Source organism: Merops nubicus, unplaced genomic scaffold (genome assembly GCF_000691845.1).
Source record: "Merops nubicus isolate BGI_N331 unplaced genomic scaffold, ASM69184v1 scaffold19273, whole genome shotgun sequence".
In the NCBI taxonomy this organism is placed as follows: Eukaryota; Metazoa; Chordata; class Aves; order Coraciiformes; family Meropidae; genus Merops; species Merops nubicus.
The window spans coordinates 20-17,158 of record NW_008598455.1 but is presented as its reverse complement, the minus strand read 5'-3'; the positions used below and the strand labels follow the sequence as shown (position 1 = coordinate 17,158).

The window sequence follows — 17,139 nt, the reverse complement described above, 5'->3', positions numbered from 1 at the left end:
TTTTTTTTTTTTTTGCCTGTACACTCTGTTCTGGGAAGACTAATCTGTCCCAATAAATTGCTGCTTCTCTAACAGCAAAAGGCAGAGCTGCAACTGACAGGTCGTGGCTTGGCAGCTGTCTGCTCAGACCAGCGTCCCTCAAAAAGAATGAAGAGTGGCTTTTGTTTTGGAGATGTGCATTTATCCTATTATGATACTCTCTGAAATGGAGCTGTGGTCCTATAGAATGTGAAAGCCTGCATGAAATAGAAAGTACTGTCAGGCCATGTGCTGGAGAAGGGCTTAATTAGATGTGATGAGACCCAGTAGCTGTTCAAGAAGCTTCAGAGAAAAATGCAGGAACCCTCCAGTGTGTGGACGTGAGATAATCTACCTCCCTGTGAACCTGCTCCCAAACAGCTTGAAGACAACATTAAGTAAGTCCTAAAATGCTGTTGCCTTTAAAGGTTCACTCTTGAGTTCTTAGCATTCATAAATTAACCATCTAGTTAATTCCTGCAGCCCATTTAAAATCTGAGGAAGGTGATCTTAAATGTGGGCCCTGTAGTTCAGCCATATTACCTTAATGGTTTTATGCTAAAAGAGCTGCTGGACTTACTCAGGGTGCTCTGTATTACATAAAGAAGTGTCTCTTGATGCATTGTTCAGTAATTCCAACTTTTGGAACATGATAAAAGGTTTTAATCTCCTTTTTTCAAGCCAGAGTTGCTAATATATAATAATGGTACTTCTAATTTTGCATCACTAGTAGAGTAACTCATCTTCAGCTCCTGACTGAGGCTGCCTTTTTAGACCCAGGGACTACCACAATTTTTCACAGCTTGAACACAAGAGAAAGAGAAAAAGATAAAGAAAAAGACCCTCCTCTACTCCAAGAGCTTTGAGTGCACTCTGCTTGCCAGAACCAAGCTGGAAATGTGATTTAGTACGTGCACGACAGCGTGTGGTGGGTGTGGGGCTGCCTAAAGAAAGAGGCTTCCCCTCTGCAGGGTGTTACCTGTTTGGATGACAGCTGTCTCTGGGTGTGCAGTCAGCAGGCCCAACATGTAAAAATTACTCTTGTGCAGCATGTTGTTCTCAAACTCCTTCAGCGTCAGGGTGGGTTTAAGAAGCTGCCAGTTGCTGTTATCTGGGAAGTGATTGTTGATGAAGAGAGCGGGGTGAGTCAGGAAATAAAACTCATTGTACCTGGAGGAAGAAGGAAGAGATTAAAGGGATGTGAGTAATTGTTAATTCTTCCCCTGCAGAGTGGTGATGCTTTCAGCAGGAACCAAGTCAGGGGGTTTGGAGTTTACCAGGCAGAGAAGGAACCTAAGATTTGGTCTTCCTGAGCTTTTGGATAAAACCCTGGGGTATTTGCATTACCCTGCAAGCACGGGCTCCTAAAGAAGGAGGGAGGCACTGGCTGTTGTTTCAAAGTGTGAAGGCACCTTCTCTCAAGCAGCTGAAAGGTATGAATCAAGTGCCACGTGGTATGGCATAAACTGAAGATGAGATAAGCAAAACAAGTTCACTTTTAGCAGTTATGCAGCTTGCTGCTCAGGGCTGCTGCCCTTCTACAGGTAACGTGCTCCATCCCTTGTATAGGCAACCCAGATACCTTGCTTTGGGACCTAAAACTCACTGTTTGAGGTGCCCAACCCATCAGCTTTCCTTCTGCCTTTGTGTTAAGTTTCTGGGCTGACAGAGAGGATGGTTCTTTACCTGAATGTGAACTTGGTGAAGGAGTCATCCACAGAACCACTTCCCCAGGTGCTATCGAGCAGATGCCACCTTCCATCAAGGTAGACAGCATTCCAGGCATGGTCAGAGTCCCCTGTGAAGGTCTGCCCCATCTTGTACCCATACCCTTTAGAGTATCCAAACAGCTTCATGCACTGGATACCTGCAATACTAAAAGGAAACAGTAAGATGCAGCAGGAGACTTTTGTTTGAAACCTGTGGCTGTACTGCTGTGGAAGGACAAAAGGAAGAGCAAAGTCTGCAGAGCTTCAGTCCTGCAGTCCAGGGGACCAGCTCCATCAGGTCCTCAGGTGCCTCCCTGCAGGTGAGTGCCAGAGGAGTTGGGGGAGTTGGGCACCACGTAGAGACTCTGTTTTTCTGGGCTGAGCTAGTGACTGGCTTCTTACTGGGTGGGCATGAGAGAAACTCAAGGTCATGATGCCCGAGGTGCTGGTCAGGGGCTGTTTTTAGTTGCTTAGGAAGTTGGAGAGAGTGTCCCACTGGAGAAAGGGGCTTTTCTCCTCCAATTTTTGCTTATTCCCACTCTTCCAGTCCGAGGCACCATCAATTCAGCGTTGTTAGAGCAGGATGACAAAGCTGAAGTGTGCTTAATTACTCTCTGTCTTGTTACTCAGTGGAATCCCTTTGATGCTGTCCACAATTAGCCCGTGTAATTATAAATTAAAAGGGCGTCTGTTCCTGCCTGTGCTCTCCCTGTGATGGCAGGCCTGGTGTTTGACACCAGCTGAGGCACCTCAGACCTCACGGGACTCTGGATGCTGATTTAGTTTCCTTAAGGAGTGAGCTTGTGCTTGCCCAGGCTACAAATGATTAAAGTTTTACAAAGGGTGTGTAAGTATGATTTAAATAAGCACCCTATTAAGGATCTCTGCTGTTGATAGCAATGGATTCTAACATTGGCATCTTATTCCAGCATTAATCTGAAATTGCTTCACTTGGAGGATTGTCTTTTGTGCAGGGTGGTATTGACATTTGTCTTCCTCACTGATGAGTGTGTTAAGGGAACAACTACCTTAAGCAATAAACTGTGTCTGCTTTGAGAGCAGGATTGTCTGCATAATGTGGGTTTAACTCAGAGGGAAAGTGATATTTATGGGGAAGATGGTTGGCATGGTTGTTAAGAAGTCAAGGTCTGCTAACAGATACTGGCTGTGCTTGGCAGTGCAGTTGTGCTTGCAGGGAGGGCTGCTTTTATCACAGAGATGATGCTGATTTAAAGGGGAAGTGGTTGCTGCAGCTTCTCATACAAACTTATTAAAAACCTGGATGTTTTTGTGTTACTTAGCTGATTTTCTTTAACAGTATCAGATTGAACCCTTACAGTCTTTCTTGAATTCTTTAAGGAAGAGTATCAAAAGTAGAGTTGCAACTGCAAAGGGCTGAGAACCAGCTGAGAGCTCCTGTTGGGGAGCCTGCAGGAAGAAGAGAAACTTCAAGGGAGAGGACAAGGTGGTGGTGCCCCATCTCTGCTAAAGATGGCCAGCAAAGAGCATGGAGCTGGAAACCAGCTCTCCTTCAGCAGGGGCTGTCACACAGCAATAGCCAGGCACTGCCTGTCACAGGAGCTATTCAAAATGAACATGGCAAGCCTGGAAGGAATGTCATTGAGAAACCTGGTGTCACAGGTGGTCTGTAAAGTCTTTGCCAGCCCGCAGTTGCCTGTGAGCCAAATTCTGATGTGGAGCTGGGCAGTAAATCTGGAGCAACTCCACTGATAAGACTGGTGAGAGCTTGGATTTACATGATGTAACTGAGACTAGGAGCTGGCCTGGGAACTTTAAGGAAGATTTGATCCTAGGAGTTTCTGAGGGGCCTAACAGGAGCTAAGTATAACAAATTCCCACTAATTTCATGGGGATTGGCATCTAATCCTTCTAGGCTTCTTTAGACATTCTTGTTAGCTGGGATATTCAGAGAGAACATTGAGGAACAAGTTCTGCCCTTCAGTCTCTCTGAGCTGTTTTTTCTTTGTCTATTGTTAGAGAAACAGTTTAAATGCTCTGACTTTCCTTTTGGGAACTTTGAAAGTATCCAAGCAAAACCTTTCTTGCTGCTTTGCTAACATCCTCTGTGAGCAAGAGCTCAGAGGAGGAAGTAATCTGCTACAGGTGTCACTGGCATTCAATGGCACCTTTTTCTCTTTCATTTCAGGTTGACTTTGATGATTTCACCTAAAAAAGAAGCAGATCTGGCTTCTCCAGAGGGAGACAGAGTGGTTTATCCTTGTGGTAGGTAGGTGTAAGCTCCTGTGCTTGAAACAAAGGAAAGCTACTGACTGTAGAGAACAGGAAAAGCAAGAGGATGTGAAACCTGGATTGTTTTCAGAGTAGTTATGAATAAGGAGTGGCCAAGGGGTCAGGTCTGCTGGAAGGAGTGTGGTCAGCTTTAATCCCAAAGGTGGTGCTGAAACATCTTGTTAATTTGGGTAAGCCAGTTCCTCCCTAAGTCCAGACTGCAAGGCTTTGCCCTGAATGGAATTCCTGGAAACTGCGGTTTTGTGGCCAGCTTCCCACTATCTATCTGTGCTCACCTTTCCTCTGTGACAGGAGTCTCAGATAATGGGAAGAAGTCTGGCTGCCAGAGCTGTGGTGGGGTGTGACCCTGTTGTGTCTGCAACAGGAACTCCTCTCTCTGCTGGCACTGGGACAAGGAGGACTCAATCAGTGTCAGCCACAGACTTCAGCAGGCTTTCTAGGGGGGGGGGGATCTTGGGGGGGGGGGAACTCCTGGTGACTGGCAAATTGGGCTGTTAAAGTTGCCTCAACAGGAGGTAGGAAAGAAAAGCATGATAAAAGACCTTTTTTTCCCCAAAAACTTGGCTTTGAAAAACCTTTGTATAAGATGACTGCTCTCTGTCTCTTGCCTTTTTGCCTAGACTCAGCCTAAGACTTCACAGTGCACAAGAAGGGATGAGGGATCCCCTTGCAAGGAAGGGGCATTGTCTATGGCTATAATTTTTTAGGAAAGGAGCTAAACTTTTAGCTAATATTTGACAAAAGTAGTAGTTTGGGTGACTGAGAGATTTCCTGGATCTCAAAAGGAATCATCCACCTGGAACTGAGGAATTAAGAGTAAATCAACAGAGCCTTTAAACAGTGCAAGAGACCCTTGGAAAGATTCATGTTTTTAATGAACTAAACATATATTTTTTAATGAACAAGTGCAAATTTCCCCCCACTTCTCACTGCTAGTAACTGTTACATAAGATGCAGTTATAAATTCATACTTCATCATCCTCTTTCTTTCTTTTACTCTCTAGAAAGCAGGATCCAATATTGTGGAATATGTTATTGCTTGGAAGCATTTAGTGCTTTAGCATCTGGCACAGTATTTTATTTATTTTTTTTTTAAAAATCTGTCCTTTTCCCTGTGAATTTTCATAGTGAAAACCTTCCCAGATCTTTTTGGATGGTTTTATGGCTTTGGGATTGTGAAGACCTGCTTTGTGGGGGGAAGTCCCACTCGTTCAGGCAACTAACCCCCAGTGAAGCCAATGAGGTTTTGTGGGCAGGAGAATGGATTTCAGTCACTAAATGCCACCCTAGCTATAAAATGGGAACTGCAGTATTGGCCTCAGTGGTGATGCACCTTGAGGCTTGCTGTAGAAAATGTGGTGTGAGACAGTGTCCTCCCCACTACAGGGACATCTCCTGAAAGCTCCTTCTGGGACTGTGCCTCCCTTTTACATGGGAGCATGCTGGAGACAACACTCCTCCTTGTTCAAGCCCTGCTCTGCTTTTAACCTTCACATACAGCTACTCAAAGGAAAAACCTAGCTGCTTCTAACCAAATTAGCTCTGTGTTTTCATCTGCCATTATGTTAATGCAAGGCGAAGCTCAGCAGATGGCACAAAGTAAATTATGCTGGGGTGGGGGGGTGGAGGAGGAAGCAAAATTGACCTTTCTAGGGCTTGCTGTTTTTTCCACAGCACGGTTTGAAAGCTAAAGTTCCACGTCCTGCTTAAAGTCACATCAGTCAATGCAAAGGCAGAAGGGAGAGGCCCAGAGATGACAATGAACGTTCACTCTCCCTGGCATTGAATGGTTCTGAACTGAATTTACCTGCACATTTGTTCAAAGAGCCCAGCATATCCCTCACAAATGCTCTTCCCAGTCTGAAGCACGTCCAGGGGCTTGCTGGAGACCTGGCTTTTGTTGTGGTAGCCCACTACGTCATATTCTGTGGGAAGGAACACAGAGAAAAGTTCACCCTGGAGCCCGGGGCAGTGGGATTGAGGGGCAGCAGGAGCAGGGCTTGGGGTGCTCTTCATCAGGAGCAGGGCTTGGGGTGATTTGGAGCAGGGCTTGGGGTGCTTTGCATCAGGAGCAGGGCTTGGGGTGATTTTCATCTCCGTGAGAGGAACCAGCCGTGGCACGTGCTGCACAAGGGTGTCCTGGATGGCTGGTAGGGGGAGAGGAACAAGAAACTCTGTCATCACTGCCTGTTCTAAGCCTGGGATTCAGCAGCTGAATCCCAATGAGAGGAAAACTCTGCTTTTTGAGAGAAAGTGGCCCTCCCCAGGGGTTCTGCAGTCACAAAAGCTCCTCGTAGAAACCAGAGCGCTCTGCCTTTGAAGGAGCTGAACTTGTGTTGCTGTCAAAGGAAACCACTGAGAGCTTTCTGCACTCTTTACAAGCCATTTGTATTAAAAATACCTGGAAAGTAGCTTGTTGGGAAATACCTGAAATGATTTGTTGCAAGTGAGTCATATTAATACCCAGCAGTGTAAGAAATCTTAATTTGTTTGAATGAGTAGAGAAAAGCTGCACAGCAGGGTTCCTTCAGGCAGAGCTTGAGGGACTGGTCAGGGGAGGTTAATTCATTACTGACCAACCTTGGCCGTGTCCATAACCTCTTTCTTAAAATATGAACATATTTTTCTGACAAAGCTCTAAAGAATGCTGCGTCAGCTCATCCATCCTCTTTTTAATGCTGTGGAAGAAGAGGGGGGGGGAAAAAAAAGGCTGGCAACGTGCTCCTTTGTGCTTTGAAATGCTGCAACTGCTTGTCTTGCATCCAAGAGGCTCAGCTGATGCCTGCCTCAGGTTTGGCTGGTGGGGCTGGAGGGAAAGTTTGGCTTTCTCCACCTGGGCTGTCCACTGGGCCACCAGCAGAGCTGCAGAGCACTTTGAGGGGTATGGAGGGCTAGCTGGCTGCACATAGCTCTGTATTTATGCTAGAAAGGATAGCTAAAATAATTTTAGTGCTACTGCTGCATGGGGGTTGCAGTCCAACAGAGCCAGGGAGTTGAACTGGGTGGGAAGAGAGAGTCAGGGAGCAGTGCTCTTACTTAAAATACAAACAGGGAAGGAGTTTAGAGCATCACTGCTCTTCCAGGATGGAGACGTTGCATTTTTGTGAGCTGATTTCAATTCCTAGCACTGTGTTTATCTCCCATTCCCCCACAGGAGTCACTCTCTACAGGAGGGAAGGAGAACCAGGGCTAAAATGGTGTAAAAAAAATCCTGTGAGGAGACCACAGCGTGCCTGCTGAGCTTCAGAGACATCCTGTGAATGTGTGGAAGGTGAGTGGACCAACTCCAGCCATCCCAAGCAGGACCTGGCCCAGGCAGGAATGAGTTCACATTCAGCACAGCCTGAATGATCCCTGGCTGACAGGAGCTGGGGCTGGGATGAGTCAAATGCTGGGTTGCAGGAAATGCTGGGAAATCTGCACTCCACACCTTGAAGATGAAGGCTGCTTGGGATTGACCCAGCTCTGCTCACTGTGCAGTTGCTGGCAAAGCTCTGCTGATCTCACTGGGCCTGAGATGAGGCCAGTGCTTCCCAAATTGCTTTTCTGCTCTCTGTCAGCTGACTTCTTCAGCCAGCAAACTGCACCAGAGTCCATCAGGGTGCCCAAGAGGGGAGGGAAAGAATAGCTTTACTTCTGCCCCTCTACCCCCAAAACTTAACAGGAAAGAAGCATTTTTGCTTATCCAGTTTCCCCCCCACCAAGGAGCATGGGGTGGCAAGAAGCCTTTTGGCCCCTCTGATGTGCCAGACTGGAAAAGCTACAAGTGATGCCTCCTCCTCCTTCCTTGTCCTCTTCCCATCACTTGGTTATTTCTGCACCTCCACTGATGCTTGGCTTGGGGTTGGGTAGGAAGGGGCAAAGAAAAAATGAGTGATTGCAGCTCTCATGAAGGTTGAAAGGGTTCACATACAGCCAGGAACAGCAATCACACAGGTGCCAGCCAGTTTTATGAAGGCTGGCCTCTCTGATGTGCTGTGCTGACATCACATCTTGATGGATGTGTCAACAGGAGGAACAGGAGCACTGGATGTATCCACAAAACACAGGGGCAAAGCTGGCAGCCAAACAGCCAGGAGACTGTCAGAAGCAAGAGGGCACCTCACCAGGCTGCTCCTTGCAAGGGGTGGTCTGCTGCCCAAAGGGGAGAAGCTTGGTGGTTCCTGGTGGGACCTGAGACCCTCCTGGAGCAAAGGCAGCAGCAGGCAGAGTGTGCTGGGAAGGCCTCCATGGGGGGAAGGGTGGGGATTCAGGACAAGTGGTGGAGATAAAACTTCTGGTGGCATTAGGTGGCTCTGCCTGTGACAACTAAGCCTCCAGGGCTTGGCAGCCTCTCTTCATGCTCCAGCTGCTGAAGTGACAGGGACCTGCATGGTTCTACCTTCAGAGAAGCCAGGCAGAAGTGACAGATTCATTGTGTGGAGAGAAATCACTTCCACACAAAGCCTGTAGGGCCCAGCAGTGCTAGGAGAGAGACTATGGAAACAGAGATGGTGAGATAACCCCTGAATCCATTTCTGGGTAACTACACCCAGAAATCTCTCCTCCCACCCAAGTGAAACTAACCCCCAAGACACTCCATAAACTGCAAGAGCAGCATAACAGGGTAACAGCAACAGGCTTCTCCTCCATGGAGGAGCCTGACCTACCTATGTGGTGGCATATCCAGATCCATATGGCTCTGACCTTCTCCAGGTCAGTCCTGGCCTGTTTGAGCAGGGCCTTCACCAGCTCCTCCACGCTGTTCTTGACGTTCACCTGGTTGTGAGGAGGAAGCATTGCAAGAGGATTGCTGTGGTCCATCTCCCTTCCTCCCTGCTCCTGTGTTCTTCTAAAGCTACCCAGACCCCACCTACCATGAGACTGCTCTAACTGGAGCTTCAGTAAAAATAGAAACACAAAGCTGTAGCTCTGTGTCTCAAGCATGGGTTTTTTTCAGTCATAGTTTCCCTCCTAGAGCAGAATCTCTGTTGCTGATGTTTGCAGGGCAATGGTTTTTCACTAGTTTGGGGGATTTTTGAGGGGCTTGCCCCCAGAGCTCAAACTGAGCTGGTGTCAGTGGTGGCAGCTAGGTCTCATCCCTGCAGGGGAGCTGGGAGGAGGACAGAGACAAAAGCAAGACTTACTTTTAATGCGTAGGCATCCAGCTTCTCAAATTGCTGCAGATCTACTGGTATGGATTTCAAAGAGGATTTGTCCCATGGATATGCTGGGAAGAAACAAGTTGTCATTGTCTAGGGAAGGGAGGGGTTGGGGGGGCTTTTTTTTCCTGGCTGAACACTCAAACAAGGGGACACTGCAGAGCTCCTGCCCCACGTGCAGAGGGATCCATCAGCGGGCGCTTAGGGAGCAGAGGACACGAGGGCAGTCACAGGAGGTCTCTGCCAGCTGCATGGAAAGCAGGAGCCATCCTGTCTAGTCTGGTATAATTTGGGCAATGCTGGAGTGGGAGGTGCCCCTGTGTCTTTGGCACTGCATAACAGGATAGAAAATCCCAGGATATGACATGGAGGTGCAAGGGATAATGCAGAAGTAGCAGGGAAAATCAGTCCCGTGGAAGCCCTGGCAACAATGTGACTTTTTTTTCAAAACCCCACCCAAGAGCTGGATTTCTGCAGCCGTTTTGCTGAAAGCTGTGACCACCTTGCATGTGAAGGGCTGTGATTCAGCACAGATTCCAGCCCATGAGAAATGGGGAGCAGCCAGACTGAAGCTGGTGTGCCTGACCTCTGCGTCTTCGCAGGCTCTAGGCTCCCACTTCTACTCACTGTGAAGGAAGGGTTAATAGTTTGCCCTAATTAACCACATAACTTATATTTTTATCAGTCTGTGAGGGAGCTGACACTGTTCTCTCTCCTCAGTGAGCCACCCAAGTGGTGCAGCTCTGGCTTGGTGCACAGATGTATTGTGTGGACATCTCCCCTGGACCACCGTCTGCTCGGCCCTCCCTTTTCTTCTGAGCTGCTGAGAGGAGAATTGGGCTCTGCAGCAATCTCTCCCCCTGGCATGTGCTGTCAAAGCTGTTCAGGCCTAAAGAGATTCTCCTGGCTATCTCAGTAGGGTTGTTATTTCTCTAGAAAAAAAAGGATTGAAAAGAGATCACAAAGAGAAAATGCTGTTGTGTGACTCCTGCGTGCTGGGAGAGGTGAATGAGTGGTGCCATTGAGCTTCTGTTTGCCCAGAGACAGTTGCCAAGAAGTGAATTGTCTTGGGCTGCAGGTGGGGGCACAGAGGCTTTGGCTGGTTGCACACTGTTTAATTTTTGACCCTTGCTAAGCAAGCAGGAGGTCCCTCTGCTGCCTGCTCAGTGAGTGCCAGGGGCAGTGAGATGTGTGAGAAGCTCCACGAGAAGGTGGCAGAGCTTCTGAAACCCACAGTCCTCACCTGCTCCCTTCCCATCTCCCCAAAATGGGGCTCTGCCCCCTTTGCTTGGCTCAGCCCACTGGGGAGGTGGCCAGAAGGTTTATTTCTGACCTGCAGAAATGGTTTGTTAAGGTGAGCCTTGCTTTCTTGGAACCCTCTGCCCCAGGGAGGGGCTGCAGGGCCTCCGTGTCCTGGTGATGGTGCAGCCTGCCAGGCACATCCCTGTGCTGGGCAGGAGCCTGTCTGCCAAAAGCAGCACGTAGGCACATGGCATCTGTTTCTTTAATAGGCTTGTTTGTTTATTTTGATTTTTCCCTGCTAAGGGCTATTAGGTTGACCTAAAGAGAGATAAAACAGATTTACACGTTGAAAGGTTTCCACTCTCTACAGCTCTGAAAATTACTTTTTGCCCTTTGGGAACAGGATGGGTTTTTTTTTTTTTTTTAAAACTGGTTATCAGTTTTTATCTTTGCCAGGTTAGAGCTGCAAAAGCTCCCCACAGAGCTGGGATCTGCAGGAACTCAGGCAGCCCAGTGTGTGTCCTGGGAAGGTCTCAGGCACGTGTGACAGTCCCAGAGCCACCCCCACCCTGACAAGGAGCTTGAGAGCTGAAGGCTACTTGTGATAATAGAAATTAAATCCCTTGGCCATGCTTTTCAGTGTAGGCTAGCAGCTGGGCAAGGCCTGTTTTTAGGTGTGATGGGTTTCCAAGCTGGGTTGTGCCCCCACCATGCCAGGGACAGCTGCTAGTTACCATGAAGGTCTTTTCCTCCTGGTGGCCGTGGGGCTTCAGTCTTCTGGAAACCTAGCAAAGAGGGGAAGGGAGGGTGAGGGGAGCAGTTGTTGGCAGGAGAAAAAGCACCAACAGAAATAAGTGGTTCTGGGGAGCAGGACTGGGTGGAAAAAGCTGAAATTGAAGCTATTCTTTGTTCCTTTCCTTGAGTTTGGACGTGTAGGTCAACACCCCTTGGAGCGTGGGTGGGGTGTCCCCTCCCCGAGGTCCTGCAGCTCTGCAGAGGCCACATTCCCCAGCAGTCAGACATCTCCTGTTCTAGCCTGAGGGCTGGGGACATCTAACCCCTGCCCACCACATGGCCAACCCCCCCCCAGGCGTGGAAGAAGGGAGAGCTGAGCTCCAGAGCTGTTAGATGCCAACCCTGCCCAGGGGTCTGCAGCAGGAGGATTTCTGAGGGATGCTGCAGCCCTCTAACTGTCACCACTTGCCTTCTCTCAGGGCTGGAGGAAGAGGAGACCCACCCCTGCCCCAGGAGCAGGATTTTGCCCCTCAAGCCCCACGCATGGGCAGGGTCCAGCAGCATCTGCCTGGCAGGGAGGGTGAGCCAGAGGGGCTGGCATCTTCTCAAGAGCCTCCAGGCCCCGTGGGGAGAAGGGGACCTGTCTCCTCCTGGGAGCAAGCTCCTGGGCAAGGGCTAGCTTGGAGATGGGACACTGTGGTAGAGCAGAGTCTCACCTTTGTTGTCCTGACCTCTCAGACTGGGCAGCCTCTGGGGACCTGCAACAAGCCCAGCATGGTTAGTGCAATCACCACAACCCCCACCCACCTCCCTCAGCTCCTGGGCTTCTCCCTGAGCTCCCAGGCTTCTTGCCCTCTCTACTCCTGCAAAAGGAAAGATGTGGCTCCTTTGCCCTCCCACCCTTGACCTTCTCTGCCAGGGTTTAAAGCCCAGGCTGTACCTTTTCCAAAGGACAGTTTCTTGAAGAGTTGTGGGGTGGCATTCTTGGGATGAACCTCCACTGTCACTTGGGTTCCTGCAAAAGATCATGACAAACTCCCTAAGAAAGGTATAAACTAAGGAGGAGGTGTGTTACCAGTCTGGGGGTGGCCCACAAACCCAGGGCAATGTGGAGGAGAAGAAGGGCAGCATTGCTTGCCAAGTTTTGGCTGAAGCCAACTCTGAATTTCAGCAAAAGAAGCTGTGGAGCCTTGGGAAGGTCTCGGGTAGGTGTGACAGTGCCATGGCCAACAGGCTCTGGTGACTACAAAGGTACCAAAGCCTTTGGGTTTCCAGGCAAAACAAAGCACCCTTAAGGTAAATGTACAGTCAGAAAACCTGTGCCCACCTCCAGCATGACTGGTAATTCTCCAAAAATATAAGACAGACAGCTTGTTATAGACTAACTTGTGATAAAGTGGCTCCTAAATAAAGCAGAGGTCCTCAGTGAGGGTTCTGTGGCAGCTAAAAAAAAAGGGTTTATCACCATATTAAATAGCTCTTGGTGGAGGTAAGGTAAGCAGAGAATCAATTTCTTTCATTGATTTTTCTTCAAAATCAAACAGAAAAAGGCTCAGAGCTAGGAAAAAGGTTTGAAGAGCAAGGAAAATGGTTTGACTTGTGATATTAAGATTTTTTTGGCAAAGGCTGTAAGTATTTCAGAAGCTTTTGCAACCACCAAGGTTCCCTGGAGGGCCTCAGCGTGCTCCTGGGCTCCCCAGTTCAGATCAGAGGTTATTGTGGAGACTGGAGGTCAAGATGTGAAAGCACCTCAGGGCTGCCATCCCATCCCATGTGCTACCTCCTGCAGTGTGACTGAGAGTCTCAGGACATTTGGGGCTCTCCTTGAAAGAGCCAGCTCTTGGAATCAGCTAATTAGGGAGGAATCTGCACTTTCATCAAGGAATAAGTTTTCCAGCAGAACTGAACTTCAAAAAAAGTTTCTTTCCTGTGATTATGCAGAAAAGTTTGATGTCCTTTAAAGCCCAAAAGCAAGAGAAACTGTAGAAAAGCCCTTTTAAATCCTAGAGTTTGACTACAGTTCTGGGGTGACTGCAGATACCAGGGTGTCAAGATCAGAGCTGGCTGGTGGATTTTGTCAGGAAATTTGAAGGTAAAGTGAAGCTGTTTCTCAAAGGCATCAATTTGTGCAAACAGTACAATTTTTAGATTTCCTTGGAGGGATCTACCCTGTGAAAGGACTTCTGCAAGCAGCTGTCTTAAGCTGAACTTAAGACCAAATAATTTTCCAAGCTCCCCTGGGATAAAATTGTCAGGGTGGAGTTTGTTTGTGTTTTTTTTTGCTCTTTTGGGATGTTCTGAGGTTATTTTATTACCAAAAAAAGCTTAATTGGGAGCTCACTGAAGGCCTGCTCTGAAAAAAAAACCCCAATATTCCTTAGGTTGCCAATTACCTTCATTAGAATATGAAGTTACAGCTTGTGTCTGCTTGCAGGGATTCCTGGAGACTTGCTGGCCTGGTGGCACAAAGAAAAACATCTCAGTGCTTTGAAGAGGGCAGAGATCCTGGAGCCAAGGTGGATTAAATCTACTCAGTAAGTAACAACACAAGAAGCCTGACCCCATTCTCCAGCTCTGAAGCCCAATTCCTGGTGGTCCAGGGGCACCAAGTAGCTCTCTAGAGGGATGCTCCAGCCTGGGGTTGGGCTGGAGTGGGCACTGCTGCCAAGGGTGAGGGGTTGGGGTGCTTGGATCAGTGTTTGGAGAAGTGGGTGGGTGGTGCAGAGGGCTTGGAGGTGATGCAGTCCTTGAGCAGGAGTTTTGGTGTGGCTGTCAGCACCTCAGCCTCATCTCAGCCTCTCCCCTCTGTGCTCTGGGACCCCTTGACCATAGAAATCATAGAATCACTAAGGCTGGAAAACACCTCTAAGATCATCAAGTTCAACCATCACCCAGCACTACCATGAACACTAAATCATGCCTGTGTTTAGAAAACATGTCAGGTGTCTAAAACAATGAGTAGATGTAGGAATTGAGGCTGTGCTCTAGTGGTAAGGGAGATGTGGGGTTGAAGGTTGGATGTGATGATCCTAGAGGTCCTTTCCAACCATAGTGATTCTATGATTGCCTTGAAGTACCATGTCTACAAGTTTTTTGAACCCCTCCAGGGCTGGTGACTGCCCCACCTCCCCAGGCAGCCTGTTCCAAAGCCTCACCACTCAATCTAAACCTCCTCTGGTGCAACTTCAGCCCATTTCTCCTCATCCTATCCCTGTTACCTCACCACAACCTCCTCTCAGGGAGCTGTAGAGTGCACCAAGGTCTCTCCTCCAGCCTAAACAACACCAGGTCCCCCAGCCTCTCCTCCTAAGCCAGGTCACACCGTGATGCCTGCTGGGGACCTGGGGCAGAGGGGGGTGTGGGGAGCACCTCGTGCACCCCGAGACCCTGCAGCTGCAGGCAGCATGTGTCTGACACAGTTAGCCAGGGCCAGCAGCTGCCAGGACAGGGAGCCTGAGCTCCTGCACCACTCTGGGTGCTCCTGGAGCTGGGGTGGACCTCGGCCAGGACACCGAGGTGATCCCTCAGCCTTTTCCAGGGCACCAGGGGATCCCTGTCCTGGCAGCCAGCAGGGAGCAGCTCGAGGCACCTGGTTTGCAGGGCTCAGTCTGGAGGGCAGATGCCACTCGTCCCCCTCGTGCTGTGGCAAGGATCAGGCCTGGGAGTGGTGGGGTTTTGGGGTGCAGCGTGGGGCCTCGGGCCTTTTGCCTCCCATGGAGTTGGGGTGAGGCTTCTGTGAGACAGTGTGTGAATCCTGCAGCAGCTCCAGCTGCTGGGTGGTGTGAGAGGCTTCATCAAGATGCTAATACAGCTGATTAAAGGGGAATTTATTAACCCCTGCAGTGCTAGAGGAGAGGAAGCTCTGCCTGCTCCTCTGCCATCTGAATTCCTGAGCAATCCTCACAAGGATTTAAACTGGGCCCTAGGAAGAGCTGCAAGGGAAGGTTTCCCATGTGCATACTAAATACTCCTGCTGTTAGTTCAGGGTGGTAAATGATTGATACCATCCTCTCACTCCCAGTGGAAGCTCTGACTTGTGCTCTGCAGCTCTGGTTGCAGACCCTCTTGAGCACGATGGAGGGGTGAAGGAATGTTGAATATTTATCTGCTTGCTGGAGGCTTTTAGCTGGTGTCTGAGACCATCAGATTTGTTAAAAAAAAAACAACCCCAAAGTTGTATCTTGCCAGGAAACTTTGGTCACAGTCTGTGAGTGCCATCCAGCCACCACTGACTTCAGAGGGGCTTGGATGAGGGCTCCTATTGAGCATCACACTGGGCACAGCAGTGGGTTTTGTATGCTGCTATTGCTGTGGAAGCAAAGCTCCTGTTTCCTATGACTAGAAACCACTATTTAGTACCCTCAGAGTTACCCCTTGTCTTGCTTTACCTTTGCCCCCTCCTTTTCTCTAGGTGGCCTTAGGCTTAGACTACCAGGAAAGCAAGTCCAATGGTCTGAGTCCTTCCCTGGGAGCTGCTCTGTCCTGCTGCACTGCAACCCTGCAGCCTGGCTGTGTGCAGCCAGGGGTAACCTCTTCAGATGGTCCCTCTAAACTGTTTCAGGGCAGAGGGGTGAGCAATTGGCAGGGGAATGTTCAAGACTAGCAGCCCCATGGTTCCTGGACAGCAATGACACCTGCCTTGCACTCAGCAGTCTCTGAGCTGGGGAGATGAAGAAAGGACTAGTGGATAGATGCATTGAAACCCCAAAGTTTTCTTGCCTGCCCCAGACCCTGCTGAAGCTGTGTGAATGCTGGGGAAGTCTCTGGAAGCTCTATCTGCAACCTGAACAATTTAGGGCACTGAATTTGCCCTGCCCTCAGCTGGCTGTGACATAGAAGAGCTCTGTGCACCTGAAGTATGACCAAGCTCCACAGCAGCTTGCAGGAGAATCCCCTGCAGCTCACCACACGTGGGGCAGAGGAGAGCATGGGGGGGGATGCTTCCCATGGCACAAGACCTCCTGTGTGTCTCCACTGAAGCTCCCCAAAGAGCTGGAAAGGGATGGGTTTGTTTCAAGCATGCTTATGTTCAAGAGGCACAGCTGGGTGCTAAAAGCTTGCAAATGGTTTTTTTCTGTGCTGTGGTTAGTTTATCAGCAGAGTGAGAAGATGACATACCGTTCAGGTCTCTCCCCTGAGGTGGCTGTGATTTGCTGTTTCCATTGCCATCATCCTGCAAACCTATAAAACATAAACATGAGGTTGGCAGGCTGTCCTCCTGGAGTGAGGTTCTGGCACTGCCTGGAGGCCAAGCACCCCAAAACCTCTCATGTAACCCATTATTCCAGCAGAACTCAGGTGTCATTGGGATCCAGACCCTGTTGTTGGAGTATGAAATATCAGGAGGAAGAAAGCACAGTAGCTCAGGTGTAAGTTGCTTTGATAGGACTTGCTTGTATTTGGGTAGGTGCTGGATGCTGTGTTAGAAGAAGCATGAACACAACTTTGGTGTTAGCTTTGCCTATCCTTGTTAGCCTGGTTGTCTGAAAATCTAGGTTTTCCCTAAGGTTTCAGAGCAGGAATACTCCTTTTTTCTCCTTTTACTTCTCCAGGGAGAGTCCCCTTAGAGTTGCAAAGCACAGCATTAGCTTTTTGGAAGATCCTCTGAAGGATAAGGGCTGGACCAGGGAGACTGTCCCAAACTGTAGCTATAAATGGCTCAGGGTTGTCATCCTTGGAGACAAAGCCTAGACACACGTCAAACAAAACAGTTTTGCCCCGTGCTCCGTTGTAGCACGCGTTGCTCTGGGGTGAAGCTGCCCAGCTCTCACCCTGCTCCCTTGGCACAGCCCAGAGAGCCTGTGGAGGCATCTCAGGGCCACCGCAGGACAGGGCAAGGTGCAAACGTGGTCCTCAGCTGAGTATCTGTGCAAAGAGTCACAAAATAGCTCCTGCACCCAGGGACCAGAGCCGGGCACCCGGCAACGCCCCGCTGCCCACGCAAGGGCTGTCCTGCACCAGCAGCACCAGCTGGCTTTCTACAACAAAACCCTGAAGTTCGAGGCTTTGCAGCAGGTCTGCAA

General features: G+C 49.3%; 1 protein-coding gene across 1 annotated transcript; it reads right to left on the bottom strand.

Annotated features, from left to right (window-relative positions):
* Positions 1-997: 997 nt before the first annotated feature.
* LOC103769818 (kyphoscoliosis peptidase-like) lies at positions 998-16,297 on the bottom strand (the record flags this gene model as incomplete). Its single annotated transcript, XM_008937054.1, has 10 exons — positions 998-1,188; positions 1,705-1,893; positions 5,806-5,923; positions 8,648-8,756; positions 9,125-9,207; positions 11,116-11,166; positions 11,833-11,874; positions 12,057-12,131; positions 13,510-13,572; positions 16,235-16,297. Coding segments are annotated over 10 exons (984 nt in total), but the record flags the coding sequence as incomplete, so codon positions are not given.
* Between the last annotated feature and the right edge of the window lie 842 nt (positions 16,298-17,139).